General features: G+C 42.9%; 3 protein-coding genes across 5 annotated transcripts in view; 2 read left to right on the forward strand and 1 right to left on the reverse strand.

Annotated features, from left to right (window-relative positions):
- Positions 1–3,474: 3,474 nt before the first annotated feature.
- On the reverse strand, positions 3,475–10,937 carry zbtb8os (zinc finger and BTB domain containing 8 opposite strand). Of its 2 annotated transcripts, XM_055864580.1 has the most exons (7): positions 10,451–10,811; positions 10,062–10,086; positions 9,410–9,531; positions 9,090–9,172; positions 8,652–8,704; positions 7,819–7,855; positions 3,475–5,958 (listed from the first exon to the last, which is right to left on the reverse strand). In XM_055864580.1, the coding sequence occupies exons 1-7, from the start codon at positions 10,530–10,532 to the stop codon at positions 5,872–5,874; spliced, it is 489 nt and encodes a 162-aa protein (XP_055720555.1). In that variant the 5' UTR covers positions 10,533–10,811; the 3' UTR covers positions 3,475–5,871. The 2 variants fall into 2 exon arrangements, with proteins under 2 accessions (XP_055720555.1, XP_055720556.1); XM_055864581.1 differs by lacking the exon at positions 8,652–8,704 and having other exon boundaries at positions 10,451–10,937.
- A 103-nt stretch (positions 10,938–11,040) lies between these two features.
- Positions 11,041–14,860, forward strand: LOC129812743 (histone-binding protein RBBP4). The gene is made up of 10 exons (XM_055864575.1): positions 11,041–11,194; positions 11,607–11,754; positions 12,180–12,325; positions 12,469–12,642; positions 12,741–12,856; positions 12,953–13,113; positions 13,234–13,360; positions 13,457–13,534; positions 13,653–13,898; positions 14,107–14,860. The coding sequence occupies exons 1-10, from the start codon at positions 11,179–11,181 to the stop codon at positions 14,167–14,169; spliced, it is 1,275 nt and encodes a 424-aa protein (XP_055720550.1). The 5' UTR covers positions 11,041–11,178; the 3' UTR covers positions 14,170–14,860.
- A 4,644-nt stretch (positions 14,861–19,504) lies between these two features.
- LOC129812747 (uncharacterized protein KIAA1522 homolog) overlaps positions 19,505–23,714 on the forward strand; it is a 36,823-nt gene continuing 32,613 nt past the window's right edge. For both annotated transcript variants that reach the window (XM_055864582.1, XM_055864584.1), the window contains exon 1: positions 19,505–19,794. The gene's annotated coding sequence lies outside the window, so the exon portion shown is untranslated. The remainder of the gene's footprint in view (positions 19,795–23,714) is intronic.

Raw genomic sequence — 23,714 nt, forward strand, 5'->3', positions numbered from 1 at the left:
ACCCCACCATCTCATGGTCAAGGATGAAAATCAGACTCTTTACTCGAATGCCGGAGGACCTGCTTCCCCATCCCCTGTGGTTCCATGTCGGTTGAAAGTTCTGTGGTTGCCCTTCAGCCCAACATCCCGGAGGTAAACCAGGACCTGTGGGAGGTATTTTCCATAACACACGCCACCTGTCTCCCTCCTCATCACCCCTGGGACTGTGCCATCGACCTGCTTGCAGGCTCTGCTCCCCCGCGCAGACGCATCTACCCTCTGTTGGTGGCTGAAACCCAGGCCATGGAAGATTACATTCATGAAGCGCTCCAACAAGGTTTCATCCGCACGTCCTGCGTCAGCAGGTTTCTTCTTCGTGGCCAATAATGATGGAGGGTTAGGCCCATGAATTGATTACAGAGGACTCAATGAAATTACCAAGTACAGTTACCCTCTGCTGTTGATGCCGGCAGCCATCGAACAGCTCCACGGTGCCCGGTTCTTTACCGAATTGGACCTGCGGAGTGCATACAATCTCATCTGCATCCGGGAGGGGGATGAATGGAAGACAGCTTTTAGCACGATGTCTGGTCACTATGAGTTCTTGGTGATGCAATTTGGCTTAGCCAATGCTTCGTCAGTGGTCAAGGCATTCGTTAACGAGGCGTTCCGGGACATGCTCGGACGCCAGGTGGTCGTGTATATCGACGACATCCTGGTCTACTCGGCTACCTTGGAGGATCACATCGCTCATGTCCGAGTAGTCCTGGGATCAGTTTCAGGAGCTGAGTGAGCAGGTGATGGCTCGGGTGGATATGAGAGGGGATGTGGATAGTATGAATAACTGGGTGAGAACAGTGTTAGTGGGGGCAGCTACTGAGGCTGTACCTAAGAGTTCAGGAAGGAAGAGGAAAGCAGTCCCATGATGGGCAGAGGAGTGTGGGGCAGTGGTGAGGAGTAGGGACAGGGCATTTAGAATACTGAAAAGGACATATAACTTCCAACATCTGATTCAGTATAAGCAGGCCCAGGCCCTGGTGAGGAGAACTCAGGCAAAGAGGTCATGTTGGCATCGGTTCTCTGATACTATTGGAAGGTCAACACCTGTGGGAGAAGTGTGGGGGATGATTAAGAGGATGAGCAGGGTCAGAAGGGAGTGCGATTATCCAGTGTTGACGAGGGGGAAGAATGTGGCAGTAACAGATGAGAAGGCAGAGACGATGGCCAAAGCATTTGTCCAAGTGCATAGCTCAGCAAATTTGTCAGAGGAGGGGGAGAGAGAGAATGAGAGAAGAGCATCCCGGAGTGCTGGATAGGAGGGAGGATGTAAATGATGCATTAAATTTACCATTTCATGGTAGAGGTGAAAACGGCAATAGGTAAGGCTGGATTAACTTCACCTGGGAAAGATGAGGTGTGCTATGCTATGTTAGCCCATTTTAGAGATAAAGCACTGGATAAGGTATTGGTGTTGTACAACAGAGTGTAGGAGGAGGGGAAACTACCAGGCAGCTGGAAGGAGGCAGTAGTGGTACCAATCCGGAAGCCAGGGAAAGACCCAACGAGGCCAACAAGCTATCGGCCAATAGCTTTAGCATCACATGTCTGTAAGATTATGGAATGCATGATTACGGAGAGTCTAACTTTCTTCCTGGAGAGCAGGGCGCTGGTATTTCCACATCAGTGGGTTCATGAAGGGTAGAGGAACTACGGACCCAGTACTCTGCTTAGAAGCAGAGGTCAGGAAGACACAGGTGAACAAGGATACTTTTTTGATTATTTGGAGAAGGCGTATGATAGGATGTGAAAGGAGGGGTTGTTAATCAAGCTTGATATTATGGGGGTAGGAGGAAGAACGAACAACTGGATAAAGGATTTCCTGTTTGGAAGGTCTATCCAGGTGAGGGTGGGAAAGTCTCTATCAGGCAGCTACCTGGTGGATTATGGTTCACCTTAGAGGAGCGTGATTAGACCTCTGTTGTTCTCAATCATGATCAATGATGTTTACTCTCAGGTACAGACGGATATTGGGAGGTCATTATTTGCAGATGGGGCCTTGGAAGAGGGGAATAAATGTGCCTTACATAGTCAGGAAGGTACAGGAAGCAATTGATGAAGTAGAGCGGTGGGCATTAATCTTTACCAGGAGGAAGATGAGGTATGCTTGAGGTTATATGGGAGAAACTTGGAGAAGGTGACACTAGGCTGACCTGGGCAGAACACATTGAGAAAGTGGTGGGAAAGTGTTAGAAGGTGCTAAATGTGATGCGCTGTATGACGGGGAAGGAGTGGGGCTGGGCGTTCCTCATTGAGGACCATGTATGTTGCATTAATCTGATCTGTAATAGACTGTGGCAGTATAGCGTATGGTTCGGGAGCCCAGACATCATTGGAAAGGCTAGATGTCATACAGGGGCAAGGACTCAGAATATGTAGTGGGGTGTTTCGGACCTCCCCAGTGGCTGTACTACAGGTGGAGATGGGGGACATGCCATTGAGAATTAGGAGACAGCAGCTGGCAATTAATTATTGGGTCAACCTACAGGGACATGGGGTGACTCATCCTGCAAAAGGGATTTTACAGGCATGCTGGGAACATGAGCGAAGACAGAACACAAGCTTTAGGTGGGTGGGTAATACCCAGACGAAGGAGATGTGACTGTGTGGAAGGGAGTTTAGTCCAACAGTAGCTATTCCTGTAAATCCACCATGGCTACTCCTGACTCTAGTAGTTGATCTAGAAGTGTTGGAGAGACTACAGAAAGATAGGGAGGGTGTTGATCCATCTGATCTGTTTAAGAGACATCTGGATAATGTGCATCAGGATTTTGTGGCCATTTACACAGACGGTTCAAAAGATCCAAGGACAGGATGTACTGGGTCAGCATTTGTAGTGCTGACCCAGTAAGGGTCAGCACTACAAATGCTGGGTCAGCACATTCCTTGTGGGGTGGGAAAACACCAGTCTCAACTTCAACAGTGAAGAGGCGACTCCAGGATGCTGGCCTTCTAGGCAGAGTTCCTCTGTCCAGTGTCTGTTCCTTTGCCCATCTTAAGGTTTTATTTGCCAGTCTGAGATATGGCTTTTTCTTTGCAACTCTGCCTAGGAGGCCAGCTTCCCGGAGTCGCCTCTTCACTGTTGACGTTGAGACTGGTGTTTTGCAGGTACTATTTAATGAAGCTGCCAGTTGAGTACTTGCGAGGCGTCTGTATCTCAAACTAGACACTCTAATGTACTTGTCCTCTTGCTCAGTTGTGCACCAGGGCCACCCACTCCCTTTTCTATTCTGTTTAGAGCCCGTTTGCGCTGTTCTGTGAAGGGAGTAGTACACAGCGTTGTACAAGATCTTCCGTTTCTTGGCAATTTCTCACAAGGAATAGCTTTCATTTCTCAGATAAAGAATAGACTGATGAGCTTCAGAAGAAAGTTCTTTGTTTCTGGACATTTTGAGCCTGTACTCAAACCCACAAATGCTGATGCTCCAGACGCTCAACTAGTCTAAAGAAGACCAGTTTTATTGCTTCTTTAAATCAGGACAACAGTTTTCAGCTGTGCTAACATAATTGCAAAATGGTTTTCTAATGATCAATTAGCCTTTTAAAATGATAAACTTGGATTAGCTAACACAACGTGCCATTGGAACACAGGAGTGATGGTTGCTGATAATGGGCCTATGTACGTCTATGTATACATTCCATTTTTTTTTTTTTTATCAGCCGTTTGCAGCTACAATAGCCATTTACAACATTGACAATGTCTACACTTTATTTCTGATAAATTTTATGTTATTTTAATGGACCAAAAATGTGCCTTTCTTTCAAAAACAAGGACATTTCTAAGTGACCCCAAACTTTGAACGGTAGTGTATATTCTACAATAATCCTGAAAGTCACCATTTCAATATAAAAAATATATAAACCAAAAATGAACATGTTCACTCAGGTATCTTTACTCTCCAGAAAAAGCCATAGTGTGTTTGATTCAATCGGTATGAAACATCTTGGCCGAAGCACTGCATTTGTCTGTGATGGGGTGGATCCCAGCCTGGATTGTTTGATGTATTTTTAAATCAGAGAGGTGTGGCACCTGAAATGCTTAAATAAAAATCTAGCAGTACAAATAAAGTACATATGACAAAAAAAACTGTCAATGCCCCTGCACGGTCTCTCAACAAAAAATCTTTTAAAATCCCTACAAGTACATTCATTATTGTGCCATCTTCGTAACAGATTTTTTAGATGATTCTGTCTCTTGATACTTTTTGAATTAATTTGTGATCCTTAAAAATAACAATAAAGACCTTAATTATTGGCATTCCTCAATCAATACCGCTCAGAGCACTTACGAGAAGAGCCAGATGACTTACACTATATATAGAAAAGTATGTGGACACCCCTTCAAATTAGTGGATTCGGCTATTTCAGCCACACCCGTTGCTGACAGGTGTATAAAAATCGAGCACACCGCCATGACATCTCCATAGACAAACATTGGCAGTAGAATGGCCTTAATAAAGAGCTCAGTGACTTTCAACATGGCACCTTCATAGGATGCCACCTTTTCCAACAAGTCAGTTCGACAAATTTCTGCCTTGCTATAGCTGCCCCGGTCAACTGTAAATGCTGTTATTGTGAGGTGGATACGTCTAGCAGTGGTAGGCCACACAAGCTCACAGAACGGGACCGCCGAGTGTTGAAGCGCGTAAAAATCGTCTGTCCTCGGTTGCAACACTCACTACCGAGTTCCAAACTGCCTCTGGAAGCAACGTCAGCACAAGAACTGTTCGTCGGGAGCTTCCTGAAATGAGTTTCCGTGGCCAAGTAGCCGCACACATGCCTAAGATCACCATTCACAATGCCAATGCGTCGGCTGGAGTTGTGTAAAGCTCGCCGCCATTGGAAACGCATTATCTGGAGTGACGCTTCACCAACTGGCAGTCCGAGAGACGAATCTGGGTTGGGCGGATGCCAGGAGAACACTACCTGCCTCGATTTAGAACACACTGTTCTATAGTTTGGTGGAGGAGGAATAATGGTTCAGGCTGGGCACTTAGTTCCAGTGAAGGGAAGTCTTAACGCTGCAGCATACATTCTAGACGATTCTGTGCTTCCAACTTTGTGGTAACAATTTGGGGAAGGCCCTTTCCTGTTTTAGCATGACAATGCACCTGTGCACAAAGCAAGGTCCATACAGAAATGGTTTGTCAAGATCAGTGTGGAAGAACTTGATTGGCCTGCAGAGCCCTGACCACAAACCCATCAAACACCTTTGGGATGAATTGGAACGCCGACTTGCGAGTCAGGCCTAATCGCCCAACATCAGTACCCGACCTCACTAACGGTCTTGTGGCTGAATGGAAGCAAGTACCCGAAGCAATGTTCCAACATCTAGTGGAAAGTCTTTAAATGTTTATCATTTAGCAGACACTTTATCCAGAGCGACTGACAGGGGCAGCTAGGGTTAAATGCCTTGCTCAAGGGCACAACGACATACTTTTCATCTAGTTGGCTCAGGGATTCTGCCACCTTCCCAGAAGAGTGGAGGCTGTTATAGCAACAAACGGGGGACCAACTCCATATTAATGCCCGTTATTTTTGGAATGAGATGTTTGACGGGCAGGTGTCCACATACTTTTGGTCATGTAGTGTATCTTGAGCAGTTACTCTGCTGCTGCTGATGTTTGCTGCTCTCTGGATATCTGTCTGTAAACAATTAAAATTCAGGGAAATATTACACTTCACTCATCCAGTTTTAAAGCCTATGCTGTTGCCCTAAATCAAATGTAAATTTTCAAAGCCCATGCTGTTGCCCTAAATCAATCACACAGGCACATATAGGTTTGTTTCTATTGTCCTGTTCCCTTCTGGGACCGTTTCTCAGTAGTAGTATCCTCAGATGTCAATGATGGCAAAGATCTCGGGCTTGTCGATGTCATGGATCTGCATGGCTGAGTAAGTGATGGCCTTCACTTCTGTCCCCTTTAGGGACAATATACACATAGTTTAGTGACACTTTCAAAAATACAAACTATTGTAATCAGATAACTCCTGACTCCTCAATGAAAACAGTCTATGCTTACTAATCATGTATGTAGTATAATATTTCAGTAACAGAATACATACATTGGGGGCAAAAGAGTATTTAGTCAGCCACCAATTGTGCAAGTTCTCCCACTTAAAAAGGTGAGAGAGGCCTGTAATTTTCATCATAGGTACACTTCAACTATGACAGACAAAATGAGAAAAGAAAAATCCAGAAAATCACATTGTAGGATTTTTAATGAATTTATTTGCAAATTATGGTGGAAAATAAGTATTTGGTCACCTACAAACAAGCAAGATTTCTGGCTCTCACAGACCTGTAACTTCTTCTTTAAGAGGCTCCTCTGTCCTCCACTCGTTACCTGTATTAATGGCACCTGTTTGAGCTTGTTATCAGTATAAAAGACACCTGTCCACAACCTCAAACAGTCACACTCCAAACTCCACTATGGCCAAGACCAAAGAGCTGTCAAAGGACACCAGAAACAAAACTGTAGACCTGCACCAGGCTGGGAAGACTGAATCTGCAATAGGTAAGCAGCTTGGTTTGAAGAAATCAACTGTGGGAGCAATTATTAGGAAATGGAAGACATACAAGACCACTGATAATCTCCCTCGATCTGGGGCTCCATGCAAAATCTCACCCCGTGGGGTCAAAATGATCACAAGAACGGTGAGCAAAAATCCCAGAACCACACGGGGGGACCTAGTGAATGACCTGCAGAGAGCTGGGACCAAAGTAACAAAGCCTACCATCAGTAACACACTACGCAGCCAGGGACTCAAATCCTGCAGTGCCAGACGTGTCCCCCTGCTTAAGCCAGTACATGTCCAGGCCCGTCTGAAGTTTGCTAGAGAGCATTTGGATGATCCAGAAGAAGATTGGGAGAATGTCATATGGTCAGATGAAACCAAAATTGAACTTTTTGGTAAAAACTCAACTCGTCGTGTTTGGAGGACAAAGAATGCTGAGTTGCATCCAAAGAACACCATACCTACTGTGAAGCATGGGGGTGGAAACATCATGCTTTGGGGCTGTTTTTCTGCAAAGGGACCAGGACGACTGATCCGTGTAAAGGAAAGAATGAATGGGGCCATGTATCGTGAGATTTTGAGTGAAAACCTCCTTCCATCAGCAAGGGCATTGAAGATGAAACGTGGCTGGGTCTTTCAGCATGACAATGATCCCAAACACACCGCCTGGGCAACGAAGGAGTGGCTTCGTAAGAAGCATTTCAAGGTCCTGGAGTGAACTAGCCAGTCTCCAGATCTCAACCCCATAGAAAATCTTTGGAGGGAGTTGAAAGTCCGTGTTGCCCAGCAACAGCCCCAAAACATCACTGCTCTAGAGGAGATCTGCATGGAGGAATGGGACAAAATACCAACAACAGTGTGTGAAAACCTTGTGAAGACTTACAGAAAACGTTTGACCTCTGTCATTGCCAACAAAGGGTATATAACAAAGTATTGAGATATACTTTTGTTATTGACCAAATACTTATTTTCCACCATAATTTGCAAATAAATTCATTAAAAATCCTACAATGTGATTTTCTGGATTTGTTTTTCTCATTTTGTCTGTCATAGTTGAAGTGTACCAATGATGAAAATTACAGGCCTCTCTCACCTTTTTAAGTGGGAGAACTTGCACAATTGGTGGCTGACTAAATACTTTTTTGCCCCACTGTATCACAACCACTGTTGGATAAACAATCTTCATCAGGTCATAAACAGTAATGATGCCTTATGGCCAGGAGGGAGTCAGACAGCAGACCTCTTTGTGGTCAGTTTGCTCACCTGTGGATGCTTGACCAAGTTGAACTCTTCTCCCCACCTACAATAGCAGAGGAAAACAATGTGAGGCATGGAGGGAAGCTGAGAATGAACCAGAACTCCAGGCATAGGAACTCGGGGAGGAAGTAATGATAACATGCAACCCTTGTCTTTCTCAGGGGTAGAATCACGTCACCCCGCTCCTCCGCTCTCTCCACTGGCTTCCAGTTGAAGCTCGCATCCGCTACAAGACCATGGTGCTTGCCTACGGAGCTGTGAGGGGAACGGCACCTCCGTACCTTCAGGCTCTGATCAGGCCCTACACCCAAACAAGGGCACTGCGTTCATCCTCCTCTGGCCTGCTCGCCTCCCTACCTCTGAGGAAGTACAGTTCCCGCTCAGCCCAGTCAAAACTGTTCGCTGCTCTGGCACCCCAATGGTGGAACAAACTCCCTTACGACGCCAGGTCAGCGGAGTCAATCACCACCTTCCGGAGACACCTGAAACCCCACCTCTTTAAGGAATACCTAGGATAGGATAAAGTAATCCTTCTACCCCCCCCTTCCCCTTAAAAGAGTTAGATGCACTATTGTAAAGTGGTTGTTCCACTGGATATCATAAGGTGAATGCACCAATTTGTAAGTCGCTCTGGATAAGAGCGTCTGCTAAATGACTTAAATGTAAATGTAAATGTAGAATGTTCCAACTAAAACCAACCCACCAAATCCCCTCAGACTGTTTCATCTAGGAGTAATGTACATGGCTCAAAAGTCAATGATCAATCACATGCGAGTATAAATTAGCACCACCTAGTGAGTAAAAACTAAATCCTGACGTGTAACTTAAGATCAACTTACCCAATGGAGCGGATTTTGAAGTGCATCCTGTCAATGTGCAAAACTTTAACTTCCTAGAAGACATACATTAAGTTAGGCAATACCTTATTATTGTAACTGCTAAATGAAATTGGTAGTTGCCATGTCTTTTTGAAAGCTTATTACATTTGAAGCATGAGCTATTTGAAGCAAACAATAGCACTTTGGTAATGAACTGTGTTGTAAGGGATACAAGATAAATAAACACTTCTGGTAAATGTAATGATATGTTATCTTCCAGTTGAAATCAGGTTTCAAACCCAAATTTTTTTTTGCAATGCAATTCTGTGCATGCTCCTTTGACATCATACAATTATACATACAGGCACCAAGAAATCTATACATCTATTGATCGGGGGTAGGAGAGAGAGAGCGAGCTCCATGTAGCCTCACTGGAATTAATACGTTGAAGGCCCTTACTCTGGGAATGAAGAAAAGATCTGCACTGAATTTGAATAACCAGTCGTCTAGGAAGTGGAAGAGAAGAGATTCCATGTCATGACCTGGTCAGGAAACAAACAGACATAAGAAAGTATTCAATGCAATGGTAAGTAAAATATTGACCTATATGAAACATATTTACATTACATTTGTCATTTAGCAGACACTATTATCCAGAGTGACTTACATTAGTGAGTGCCTATATTCCCCCCCCCCGTACTGGTCCCCCATAATGTACTCCAGACATGTACTATCCCTATGAGTATTATGCCTGTTTTCAGTCTGTTATTCCATCTCACCTTCTGACTCCACTTCTACTGTGTCAATGGGCTCCACCGTCTCTGTATCTGTCATATACCCAAACATTGCCATGGCACACTGCTCAAAGGCCTCCTCCAGCGAGTCTCCCCAAGAGTGGAGCCTAGGAACATACATAAGAGTTATGACACAGATGCAAGACAAACCCACTGGGTGTAACAATTTAACTTTAGTCCATCCCCTCGCCCCGGGCGCGAACCAGGGACCCTCTGCACACATCAACAACAGTCCCCCACGAAGCATCGTTACCCATCGCTCCACAAAAGCCGCTGCCCTTGCAGGGCAAGGGGAACCACTACTTCAAGGTCTAAGAGCAAGTGACGTCACCGATTGAAAGGCTATTAGCGCGCACCACCGCTAACTAGCTAGCCATTTCACATCCGTTACACTGGCACAGACGTCAATTCAACGTCTATTCCACATTGGTTCAATGTAATTGAATTGAAATGACGTGAAAACAACGTTGATTCAACCAGTGTGTGTCAAGTTGGAAGCCACTCCGTACGGTCAAGTCACAGATCGCTGCTCTGCATTAACAGGTAGGCTTTGGGGATTTCACAATAAAGGTGTAACCACCACAGTTAAGGGTAGGAGCAGCAGTTGCTGTGGTTCATGGGTAGTCAGTCCACTTACTGTACATCAGCAGTGTGGTCCAAATCTAGAGAGAAACCAAATTACAAGATGAATAGATCAATTATTCAACTCATGTTACTACAATAAAGTAGAGTGGGCTATAGGTAAACATTCAATCCAATAGGTAAATATTCAATCCAATATGTGAGGGTATTAATCTACTAGGCCTGGCTACAATATAAATGTGTCAATGAAGCAATTTCTGATGGTAGAGCTGTCTCCTCCACTAAAGATACTCTTCCACTGAACATTTCAACAGAAACCCATTCATGTACTACCTGGTGAACATTCTCAAATCAGACCAAAGCAAGCTAACTAGCTAAAAATGTAAGTATAGCTTGTTATCAAGCATGTTCATAACAGATTAGCTACACAAGTTCGCAACTCACATTCATACTTCTTGTTGATCGCCGGGTATTTCGACTTGGTAGCTTTCTGTGAATCGGTGAGATCAAGCTCACGATCATCCATTGTGATTTCTTTAGTTGATTTGAACCCTAAACTACTGAAACGTATACTTGCTGTTGCAACATGTATTGTTTCAGGAAGTATTGTCAGTGTAGTGACCAATCAGGTACCAAAGATTGCTCTCCTTCTACTTCTTTGATATAATGGCGTTCGCAACAATTATATGTATATTCCGCTACCTACTGTGCGGGTGGATAATAAAGATCCCCGAAATGAAATAATGCGGGGTAAAAATATAGTTTTTTGCTGTGTCGTCACTAGTTACCACAGCCACGGAGCCATACCCCCCCCCCCCTTTTTAAAACAATTTATCTTATTAAGATTTGATTTTAAACCTAACCAATAACATTAACCACGCTTGCTAACCCGAGACTTAAACTAAGACCAAAAAGCGAATTTTGGTTTTCATTCATGTTTACTATATAGCCACTTTGTAGCTGTGCTATCTAGTGGAAACATTTTTGGTAACCCGGAATCCTGTCGGAGCCTTTTCTTTGACAAATACATATACGACATCTTCCGGTTTAGTTGACGGTGATTGGCTATTTAACCTCTATAGCGTTCCCGCCAAGGTAGCCCGGCTGCGTGCTTGTTCTCCGCGAAGCGCTATTTCTGAAAACAAAGCTACTTGTGTAATATTATCAACGCCATGGCTGATAAAGAAGGTAATTTCATGCTAAAGTGAATTAGCTAGCTACCAAGGTAGGCCAGGAAGGACGGGGGCTCCCGGCGTATTAATCGTGAAGATAATGAATTTATAATTGTATACAAAGAAAAGTACCTAGCTAGCTAGTTAGCAACCAATGTAAATGTATTCAAAAGCAAAGCGTTGTTTAATGTCAAAGACACAACCTGTTTGGGGGAGTGTAATGAGTTAGCTAACTTTCGCTCAATTTGTCAGTAGGTTTGCTAACATCGGGAAACCCCTACTCAATGGGCGTAACTTAACTAGCTAGCTAACACTTTCTCAATGTTAATAGGGTGCCCTCAATCACAACTATATTTCATTTGAATGGGTTGCTGCTAGTATGAGTTACATTTAAATGTGTCTCGATTGACTTTCATTCTGTTTTACAGCAGCGTTTGATGATGCTGTGGAGGAGAGGGTGATAAATGAGGAGTACAAGATATGGAAGAAGAACACGCCCTTCCTCTATGACCTGGTGATGACCCACGCCCTGGAGTGGCCCAGCCTCACAGCACAGTGGCTGCCTGATGTCACCAGGTAAGGTTAATTTGGTACTTTCAAGACAACTGGGAACTTGAAAAAACGAGGTGAACACATGAGTGATCTTCAGGGAGGAAAGTCAGAGCTCTAGGAATATGCCAGAATTTCTGAGTTGGATGACCATTCAAAACTATTTTTCTCAGTTGTCTTGAATGCTGCAACTATCTGTGCATCTCAATATAGGAATACATAGCTAGCTATAGTTCCCATGAATACCAGATACTGGTGCTGATCACAAAACTGCATTTGCTAGATTACTGAGAGTGCTAAGGTGTCTTTAGGAGGATTGTTTTTGGCCTCCATATGTGTTGCGAAGATATCCTTGTGTAGACCATGTTAAGTTTCTAATGCCCCCTATTACATAAAAAAAGGAAACTGTTTAAATGTATCTGTTTTGGAACACCTTTTTTCTATATTTTTAGACCTGAGGGGAAGGATTTCAGTGTACACAGGCTGGTTCTTGGCACACACACATCAGATGAACAGAATCACCTGGTCATTGCCAGCGTGCAACTGCCCAATGACGACGCGCAGTTTGATGCTTCTCACTATGATAGTGAGAAAGGCGGTGAGAATGTTTTTGATACAATTACAACCTTTCTGTGTAAATGTTTTTAAGGCTTGGTTCATTCAAAATATTTTACTGTTGGTAATATACATTAGTCCTTTTTGCTGTAGCTCACTGATCTGACTCTCTCTCGCTCCCTTCAGAGTTTGGAGGCTTTGGCTCAGTCAGTGGTAAGATAGAGATTGAAATCAAGATAAACCATGAGGGAGAGGTGAACAGAGCCCGCCACATGCCCCAGAACCCCTGCATCATCGCCACCAAAACCCCAACCAGTGATGTGCTTGTCTTTGACTACACCAAACATCCCTCCAAACCAGGTGGGTCTGCTTACTGCACATTTTAAAGTGTATGGCCAGGAAGTCCAAGTCCTGTTTTAAAAATGTTTGGTAATAACGTGTTTACCTGTGTACTACAGATCCATCTGGAGAGTGCACCCCAGATCTGCGTTTGAGAGGACACCAGAAGGAGGGTTATGGTCTCTCCTGGAACCCCAACCTGAGTGGCTGTCTTCTCAGCGCTTCTGATGACCATGTGAGTGACTTGTCACTTGACCCAGAGCAAGTGCTTGAACACTCTTCCTCCCTCCATGTCTTTTCTTTTCTCACCTTGTTTCCCATCTGTCTGCAGACGATCTGTATGTGGGACATCAGTGCAGTTCCTAAGGAGGGGAAGGTTGTGGACGCTAAGACCATCTTCACTGGACACACAGCTGTTGTGGAGGACGTTTCTTGGCATCTACTGCACGAGTCCCTCTTTGGATCTGTAGCTGACGACCAGAAACTCATGATGTAAGGCTCCATGAGTTAACTCCCCTACAACAACAAAAAACGACCTTTGAATGAGCAACAGCATTGTTTGTTCTTGCTCATTGAACAATAACACTGTTGGTTACTGTGTTTACTGTGCAGTTGGGACACGCGATCAAACAATACGTCGAAACCTAGCCATGCTGTGGACGCCCACACTGCAGAGGTCAACTGTCTGTCCTTCAACCCTTACAGCGAGTTCATCTTGGCCTCAGGCTCAGCAGACAAGGTGGGCTGGATCTCTTACTGCTCTCAATTCTTACAAGATTCTTTCATATTGTAGTTAGAAGCAGTAGTGTGGATTTAACGGTTTCTCCCTTTTAAGACGGTTGCTCTTTGGGACCTGAGGAACCTGAAACTGAAGCTGCATTCATTTGAGTCTCACAAAGATGAGATCTTCCAGGTATGTTAAGTCATGAAGTAGACAATTATTCCCTATGAAGTCTGTTTTGCACAAGCTGTGTGTTGAACCATCTATGACTAACTTGTGTCAAATATTTCTGCTCCTTTCCTCCCTTCAGGTCCAGTGGTCTCCTCATAATGAAACCATCTTGGCCTCCAGCGGCACAGACAGGCGACTCAACGTGTGGGACCTCAGTAAAATCGGAGAGGAGCAGTCGCCAGAGGATGCTGAGGATGGTCCACCTGAACTGCTGTTCATTCACGGTGGTCACACAGCTAAGATCTCCGACTTCTCGTGGAACCCCAACGAGCCCTGGGTCATCTGTTCGGTGTCTGAGGACAACATCATGGAAGTTTGGCAGATGGTAAGACCTTAGGGCAGACGGTGCTCTGTCAAACAGTGGGAGGCTATAGAGAATAGTTTATTCATTTCATGAGGCCTAAGTAACAGGTTTGCAGGGATGGCAGAAGCATTACCATCTTAGTACTACTAGTATTACCATCTTACTATAATATGTAGAATCATTTTTATTTTATTAGTAGGAGTACTAAGAATGTCTTTCCATTTTCCAGGCTGAGAACATCTACAATGACGAGGACCCAGAGGGAGCAGCAGACACTGAGGTCCAGGCATGAGTGAAACTGTTTAGTCACACAACAACCCTCCATTGATCACATCCTCAAATCACTTTTTTTATTTTCTTTAAAAAACAAAATAGAACACAATGTTTAAATGTCTTTGAAAAAATACATGGTGCGTAAGAGTGGGTTGTTTTGCATTTTTGTAGGGGGAAACAAATGTAGGGGGGAAACAAATGATGCTCATTGTGTTAGTAACATTTATACAGTTTAATTTCATAAGAAATTACATAGATTTTCATTTCATTCCCTTGACAGCTGTATTGTAGGTTTCCCCAATCACCTTTGTATGACTAGTATCCCTGTCTTGCTTTGTATGCCGCATCTGCATCGGATTTCTTTTTGCTGTCTATGTGTATTCATAATAAACATTGTTTTTACAGTAGACCTTCCATGCACAGTGCAGTTTACAGTTAAGACATGCTGATCTCACAGCCAAGGCCAACTGTCATAATGGCAATGTTAATGTATTAAGAGCAGTTTAAGTAAACCAATCACTGACATTATTGGCTAAATGCACAATCAAGGACACTTGCAAACAACACAAGTTCTGTCTGGAGGCATTGTGGATATTCTAGCTGTTTTGTCAACTGTCCTGTACTTCCATGGAGAAGTTATGATTCCCTTTCAGCATATGTCTTGCTTACTTCAATACAGCCCATGTAATAAAATCACCTTGAGACTCCCAGGAATGTTAATTGTACATGTCAGCCTATCTATACAGGCAATTGTAAGTAGTACAGTCTAAAAATATTAATTTGATAAATCTTCATTCCTCAGGGTCAAAAGTCCCTTCAATTCTTCCAATTGTCTGTTATGCCTTTTTCTAAAAATGAAGCTTCAGCTTCCTCATAGTCTCCTGGTGAGAAGAAATTAGAACAGTTACACTATACCTTTACTGGCTCAGGGTATCCTTCCCTGCCTCCTCCGGAGCAGGGTTAGCGGGCACGGCTCATACCAGCCTTCTAGATTCCTCATGCTGCCGCTGCAGGCACAGTGCGGCTTGTTGGCAGTGAGTGAAGTCGTTCACGGCCCAGTGATGGGATGGCGTCGCCCAATCCTTCAGGGTGTTAAGCTGGTTGTGCCGGGTCTCCATAAGCTGGGCTACCTCTGTGAGACTGGGCCTGGAGCTCCTCCTGGGGGCAGAAAAAAAGAACGAGTTTCCACTCATGCGAACAGTGATTAACTCAATGACAGGCAGCCGTTAACCGCAATAACAAATCTGTGGTAGCACCCATCAACATAACACATGTCAACACTATGAAACTTCACATCAAAGGGATGACAAAAGAAATCACAGGAAAATGCTGAGAATGTCAACACCCATCATACTGTAACCCTTTACTTAGGGTACATAAAACTGCATTCTCACAACAGCTTACATGCAATAATGTGGGGTTTCCACTCCACTTTACCTGTGTGACTGTACTGGGCCATCATACTGTTGTGCAGTCAGTGTTAGCTGGCTCTGAATACAGTGGCTGTAACAAATAGCTTACTCTTCACCTGTCCCACCTCTATCTGCAGATGAATATACTCCAACTGGATGCTGGTAAGGACTCTATGTGCCTCTAACAACTGTCCTCTCAGAGCCTCCGTAGCCTGCAGCATAGGCTGCTCCAGGTGCAATAGCTCCCATACCAATTCATCCCCCCGACTTTCCAGACGGCCCACCTTTATGCACTCCTCAAAGAGCAGCCTCATACTGTCCATGCTACCCTCCAGCTGGACAAAGGTATGTTCCACCTCAATGATGCGTGCTTGAACCATATATCTGGCACTGTGCATGCTTCTCTGAGTGGGTTAGTGCTGCCGTTAGGCTGCTCTCCACAGAATGTGCCTCCTACATATGCTCCTCTTCAGAGTGCAAGTCCTCTCTAGACTCAACTTCCCTCCCTCTCTGTAGATCCGTCATTGGTATCTCCATCACCTGTCAAAAGAAGTGGAAGTAGACAAGGATAGGAAGAAGAGGAAAGGGTAAGAGAGAGTTTGTGTTGCACTCACAGATCATTCAGACTGATAAATCATGGGATCCACAGTGAAATAGCAAGACTTATGATTCATGGGAATCAGAGCTCTTTCAAAGCCAAGCTTAATCTATGAAATTGCACAAGAATAGAGTGAGAAAAGCACAAGGATCCAGTCAACATTAAAGGTCTGTTTTTGTGATTTCACCATCCTATGAGCTTCTATCTAGACATACTGTATATTCTTCTCTTATCACTTCTACAGTACGCGTCTGTGCTCCTGATATCCAAGTCGGTCTATTTTTACCTCTATCTGATCTTGATATGATATGGCATAGACAGTGACATTCTCAGACACTGTAATATACATGAAGTGTACAGGCAGCTGCATGTCAGAATTTTACCCATGTGTAATTCCAAATTGGACATGAAAACATCTCCTAAAATCATCTTTAATTCGCTTAGCATATTTGTCAGATAAAGCTATTCTGAACATCGGTTTTATCTTTAAAGTTATTTGTAAAGTGAACGACAAACAGTGCAGACAAAAACAAAGTAAAAAGGTGTGCAGGTGAGGTTTGAAACCCAAGAGGGCTTATATGAAAACCACACTCAAAAAATAACAATATACACTGAGTGTACAAAACGTTAGGAACACTTGCTCTTTCCATGACATAGACTGACCAGGGGAATCCAGGTGAAAGCTATTATCCCTTCTTGATGTCACCTGTTAAAATCCACTTCAATGTGTAGATTAAGGAGAGAATACAGGTTAAATAATGATTTTTAAGCCTTGAGACAATTGAGATATGTATTGTGTATGTGTGCCATTCAGAGGGTGAATGGGTAAGACAAAAGATTTAAGTTCCTTTGAACGGGGTATGGTAGTAGGTGCCAGGCGCACCGGTTTGAGTGTGTCAAGAACGGCAACGCTGCTGGGTTTTTCACACTGAACAATTTCCCGTGTGTATCAAGAATGGTCCACCCAAAGGACATCCAGCCAACTGTACACAACTGTGGGAAGTATTGGAGTCCACATGGGCCAGCATCCCTGTAGAATGCTTTCGACACCTTGTAGAGTCCATGCCCCAACAAATTGAGGCTGTTATGAGGTCAAAGGGGGGTGCAACTCAATATTTGGAAGTTGATCCTAATGTTTTGTACACTCAGTGTATGCACAAAGGTTATAAAAGTGTCACTGGCACCTTCAACTACAGTGGCAAGAGAAGGTATGTGAACCCTTTGGAATTACCTGGATTTCTGCATAAATTAGTCATCAAATTTGATCTAAGTCACAAAAATAGACAAACATAGTGTGCTTAAACTAGTAACACACACATTATTGTATTTTTCTTGTCTATATTGAATACATAATTTAAACATTCACAGTGTAACTACAGTTGAGTTGTTTGGAAGAAACACACAACACTGTGTGGAGAAAAAAGGCACAGCACACCAACATCAAAACCTCATCCCAACTGTAAAGTATGGTGGAGGGAGCATCATGGTTTGGGGCTGCTTTGATGCCTCAGGGCCTGGACAGCTTGCTATTATCGACGGAAAAATGAATTCCCAAGTTTATAAAGACATTTTGCAGGAGAATGTTAGGCTATCTGTTCGCCAATTGAAGCTCAACAGAAGTTGGGTGATGCAACAGGACAACGACCCAAAACACAGAAGTAAATCAACAACAGAATGGCTTCAACAGAAGAAAATACACCTTCTGAAGTGGCCCAGTCAGAGTTCTGACCTCAACCCGATTTGAGATGCTGTAGCATGGCCTCAAGACAGCAGTTCACACCAGACATCCCAAGAATATTGCTGAACTGAAACAGTTTTGTAAAGATGAATGGTCCAAAATTCCTTCTGACTGTTGTGCAGGTCTGATCCGCAACTACAGAAAACGTTTGGTTGAGGTTATTGCTGCCAAAGGAGGGTCAAACAGTTATTAAATCCAAGGGTTTACATACTTTTTCCACCCTACACTGTGAATGTTTACACAGTGTGCTCAATAAAGACATAAAAACGTATAACTGTTTGTGTGTTATTAGTTTAAGCAGACTGTTTGTCTATTGTTGTGACCTAGATGAAGATCAGATCAAATTGTATGATCAATTTATGCAGAAATCCAGTTATTTCCAAAGGGTTCACATACTTTTTCTTGCCACTGTAAAAAACAAAAAACAATATAAATATACATATACATATATATGTAAATATATATATACACATATAGAATATATATGTGTATATACAGTACTAGTCAAAAGTTTGGACACACCTACTCATTCAAGGGTTTTTCTTTATTTTTACTATTTTCTACATTGTAGAATAATAGTGAAGACATCAAAACTATGAAATAACAAAAATATAAACGCAACATGTAAAGTGTTGGTCACATTTTTATGAGCTGAAATAAAAGATCCCAGAAATGTTATATGCAAGGGCATTGAGACATTGCCCAGGCAAAACACAGACCAACAAACTCACCCATATGAAACAATTCACATTGTTACTAACTTTCAAGACAACGATCCAGAGAAATGTTTATCCCAGCAGGTAAATAGCCAGACTGTTTCCTCTTAGACCACCTTCTGTGTGGCTCTTTCTGTCTCCAGATAAACAGAGATTCTGCTTGTGTTTATAAATAAGCTGTGATGGAGGGGAGAAATACTATCCTTCCCCCAAGGTAGACTTTCTCACCCCCCACATGGTAAACTGAGGTCACTCACGGTGTCAGAGAGAGAGTGAGTGAGAGAGGCCTAGACATTGTTGATGCCATTGCTGACACATATCTAGGCAAGCCTGTGCAGAGCTGTTACAGAATATTTAGGCTTTTTAAGGTATGTAATTTATGATTAAGTAAGATAATCTTGATCTCATGGCCTCCATGTAGATCAGTATAAAGAATCTTGCTCCAATGGGACAAAATGCTGTCCCAGTTGTATGATCATTACCACACATTAGATTGAAGAGAAGCCTATTTGTGCTGATTTATCTGGTCCTTGTATATGCTGTTTTGGTGATAATGAGATTAGATAACTTAATGTATGGCACCCATGCTAAATAATTCAATTATCTGATGAAAATAAATCTAACCTTAATCACTCTGATAGCTGTCAAAATAAGAAGTTACACTATATTCATGTGTTAGAAGTATCTGTTATCATGCCAATCTAAAAGTCGTATCTACACACCAACAAGTGATAATGCAATCTTTAATAAACTTTTGTCGGTGGGCAATAATAGAGAAGAAGAAAAGAGAACGATAACACGTTATATGAGGGATATTTTCCCCGCCACCAGGCGGCCGTTCTCAACATCATCGGTAATTCCTTTCATGTCCTCACCTGTGCGCGCACTACAGCCATAGGTAGGACAGCACAAACGCAAGCATTTTGTCATTTGTTGGAAACAATTGGAGCGTCCGTGTGCAAAACCGATTGCTGTAGTTTGTACAAAACAATTATTGTAGCGTCTCGGCAAAATATCACTAGTCTCCTCCTGTGGCACACTTTGCGGATATGGTTTACCTGGATTTTCAGTCCACGTTCTGAAAATAAACTTGAGAGGAACGCAGTGGAAACGCTTCGAATGGAAAGCAGATAAAGAAGACGTATCTATCAAATCGGGACCTAAAACTTTTTTTCAAAAGGTAAAACGAATTCCTTTTGAATTCTTTATGTTTCTCATATTTTATGGTCAAAAAGTGTGTGTACCACTGCTGATTTTCGCTTGTGTGTGATAATGAGCAAAGGAATGTAACTTGGTGTTTTATCTCAGTCTTTATTTTTTTTCAAAGAGTTCTGACAATTATTCAACTTGTAAATTCATAACTTTCATCACAGAATAACTTTCTTATTAAATAGTGAGGAAACATAAGATCTCATTGAGGTATCAACCTTTTAGAATGTGTGTTAGGCTTTTTGAAATGTGCTATGATTGGCGGTTGATGGTACAGTACAGCTAGAGCGCAGACTAGCCTAAAGACCAGAAGTTGAATACATTTGAATTCTACGTCAGGCATAATTGAGCGTTTGCATAAGGAAAGTTTACTCTTATGACCTCTACAAGCAAGAATGTTGAATAAAATTATATTTTAACTTACTTTACCGGTTGTCTGTGTGGTTGGTCCCTTTGCTGGTAGGAATGTGAGACAATATATGCACAGGAAAGTATAATTACATAAATTTTTCAAAGCACTGGTAGTGCATTCAAATTTCTAGTACAAGATAAAAATACAGAAATCTGAATGCGCTGTGAATGTTGTCTCACATTCCTACCTGCAAAAGGACCAACCGCACGAACAACCGGTAAGGTAAGTTGGAGACGTTGTTTCACATTCCTACCTGCAAAAGGACCAACCGCACCAACAACCGGTAAATCTATTTTTATTCAACATTTTCTCTTGTGGAGGTCGCGAGAGGAAACTTAAAACGATCCAAACGTTAATTTATTTCCGACATTGAATCCAATGCAATTCAATGCTAGGTCTTCAGGATAAGCACAAAAGAATCCTAGTCACTGAGTCAATACTTAAAAAAAAAAAAAAAAACTCTTAAACCCTTACTGTGTACCTATGTTTGTCTTCTGTTGTTGCATGCCTTTGTGTGTTTTCTGAAATCCATGCTTTTTAATTAAACGTTTCTCATACAACCACCGACTGTTTCCTCATTGCTGTTGCTCTATTGCTGTTGCTCTAATATGGCAACTCAGTACGAATGCGCAAATTGAATCTCAACAAGGAAACAGTCGGTGGGTGTATTTGATTAACATTTTATTATAAAGTTTGGATTCAAGCAAAGAAAGGCATGCAACAACAGAGGACAAACTTGTACACAGTAAGGGTTTTAGAATGTGTTTTAAGTATCGATGCATAGCAACTCAAAGGAGTCTGAGGTTCATTTAAAAAAAACTCCAGTCTTCGCTCAACTCAGTTGAGGTACTTGGCTAAGGTACAGCCAAACATGGGCATTTTTTATTGATTTTATTTAACCTTTATTTAACTAGGCAAGTCGGTTAAGAACAAATTCTTATTTACAATGACGGCCTATCCCGGACGATGCTGGGCCAATTGTGCTCCGACCGATGGGACTTCCAGTCACGGCCGGTTGTGATACAGCCTGGAATCGAACCAGGGTCTGTAGTCCCGCCTCTAGCACTGAGATGCAGTGCCTTAGATCGCTGTGCCACTTGGGAGCCCAAAATTAATGTCAGAAGTGGGATGCAGGGTCAGAGGTGGTGGAGATTTGTGTAGCTTGGCCTTTGGTGACCCAGGAACAGTTAAACAAACGGGTAGAAAGACATAATCCTAAACAAGTTTTAATAAGGAGGTATTCACAATGAAAGGCTAAATCAGAGTTTTTTTATTCATTATCTGAGCAGTACTCATGGACACTGACAATCTTATGGCACTGGTGATGTTGGTTGGTACGAGTTCTCCCAGTAAATGGCCACATGGCAGTCTAATTTATTTAATATATCCTTTATCTTGAGTGAAGATAACCTGACATTCTCAGTTCCCCAGGGTCTCCCTCTGTTGACATACTGTACATTGCCTGTCCATAGACTTTGAACTGGAAGCTTAAAGCATAACATTGTTTTGACTGCAGATCAGTTGGGAAATGTATTGGCGTCTTTACATGGATAAAGAGTCCTTTTGGAGACAAATTGGCCAGATTGATCAGTCGTGCTAGATGTCATCACAATGTCAGTTGCTTGTTCTTTCTCATTAATGTTATTATGGACAACTACAACCTGATAATTAGCAGTAATTACCAGTGTAGTCTGCTAATGAACATTGGCATATAGTCTCTTTCCTGACCATTTCACAACCCCCCCCCCCCCCCATCTGCCCCTAATGAGTTCACCCTGACCTCTACTGAACAGTCTGAACTGTAGTAGAGACAAGATACTTTTGTTTAGGAAGGGTTTGTCCTTTACTGGTGGTGCTTCCTTCTGACCTGGCCACAAGCCTCTGCACACCTAGGGCCCTGACTTTCCCCCCAGGTTGGAACTTGACCATGAAAAACTCAGGACACTAGTAAGAGAGGGGTGAGGGCATGACAGACCGAGGGTGCTAAGAGGAAGAATAGATCAGTCTCTAGACTGTAGTCAGTGTTGGGAGTTTGCAGCAGTGGAAAGAGAACATCCCGCTAATATGATGGGCTGTAGACGTTCTAATCACAGTCTGGAATGGGCGACAGTCTCGTGAGTGTAGTGGAATCAGCAGTGACTCATGTCTGCAGTGTAGTGAGGAGCCTTCTGTGAGTAGACTGAGTGGCAGACAATAGGTTTAATCAGTGGGATTGGCTGAGTTACTCATCTGTCATCATTGAACCTTTTATCAATATTAATGAGAAATCCAATGAGTTAACTAATTGGCCCTCAATGTGTGTGTCTCATGTTCTCAGTCTGACTGTCCTTGACGGTGCATAAGTATAAGCTGGGGGACTGTGTTTCAGTAGTATTTGCCAAATGGGACATACTTTCTTTTAGTTGCCCATTTAAGCCTTCTGAAATGTAAAAAAAAAAAACATTTACATAGAGAACATTTGCATCTTTCCACTGCTGGATTAGACTGTTCTCCTGTATTTCTGCATGTCCCATCTAGTTTCCACTATATGGTTTCCTAGTCCTCTCAGCATGCTCTCTGTGTGTGCGTGTTATTGTGGTCAGGGCACAGAGGGCTTGTTTTAACTGGCGAGAACAGAGGCTTCAGAGATGCCAGTGGCAGGAGAGGATGTATTTTAAGCCAGTGTTTTTTCCCAGTAGCCACTGTCACTACTGTCAAAATACTTATTCTCCCCTGGTTTTCTTCCAAAAATACAGAGGTCCAGGCTTAGGCCCACAGCAACACTGAGGAGGTCTAGAAACGGGCAGATTCAAGTGCCCAGTTGTGAGAAAGGAGAACAAGAGGAAAAGAGAGAGGCTGAAGGAGATTTGGAAAGGGGAGTTCCTCAGCAATTATCAATCTCTCAGGAATGCAGCCTCTACTCTTAGACAAGCTGCTGCATGGCTACAGTGTCCCAAAAGCACTCAGACTTGAACAAATTTGTGCTCGGCTCCACATATTCCCCCTTACAGCAACAATGACCCTGAGAGAGTAGCAGAGGGGTGGGATAAGAGTAGCAGAGGGGTGGGATTAAAAACCTCATGATCGGTAATAGTTATTACTGAAAACACTATGTATACTGAACAAAAATATAAACGCAACATGTAGTGTTCATTTCATGAGCTGAAATAAAAGATCCCTGACATTTTCCATATACACAAAAAAGCTTTTCTCTCAAATTGTGTTCACAAATTTGTTTACATCCCTGTTAGTGAGCATTTCTCATTTGCCAAGATAATCCATCCATCTGACAGGTGTGGCATATCAAGAAGCTGATAAAACAGCTTGATCATATACACAGGTGCACCTTGTGCTGAGGACAATAAAAGGCCACTCTGAAATGTGCAGTTTTGTCACACAACACAATGCCACAGAAGGCTCAAGTTTTACTTTAGCATGCAATTGTCATGCTGACTGCAGGAATGTCCACCAGAGCTGTTGCCAGATAATTGAATGTTTAT

The sequence above is a fragment of the Salvelinus fontinalis genome, chromosome 16 (assembly GCF_029448725.1).
Source record: "Salvelinus fontinalis isolate EN_2023a chromosome 16, ASM2944872v1, whole genome shotgun sequence".
NCBI classification, from domain to species: Eukaryota; Metazoa; Chordata; class Actinopteri; order Salmoniformes; family Salmonidae; genus Salvelinus; species Salvelinus fontinalis.

Bases quoted from the DNA above. Each gene is read 5' to 3' on its own strand.
- zbtb8os (XM_055864580.1), bottom strand. From the start codon at position 10,532: ATGGATGATCGTGAGCTTGATCTCACCGATTCACAGAAAGCTACCAAG. The intron at 7,856-8,651 runs GTAAGTTGATCT...CTGCTATTGTAG, and splicing joins TTCAAAATCCGCTCCATTGG to GTGGGGAGAAGAGTTCAACT. The intron at 5,959-7,818 runs GTGAGCAAACTG...TTGTCCCTAAAG, and splicing joins ACTTGGTCAAGCATCCACAG to GGGACAGAAGTGAAGGCCAT.
- LOC129812743 (XM_055864575.1), top strand. The intron at 12,326-12,468 runs GTGAGAATGTTT...CGCTCCCTTCAG, and splicing joins CTATGATAGTGAGAAAGGCG to AGTTTGGAGGCTTTGGCTCA. The intron at 13,535-13,652 runs GTATGTTAAGTC...TCCTCCCTTCAG, and splicing joins ACAAAGATGAGATCTTCCAG to GTCCAGTGGTCTCCTCATAA.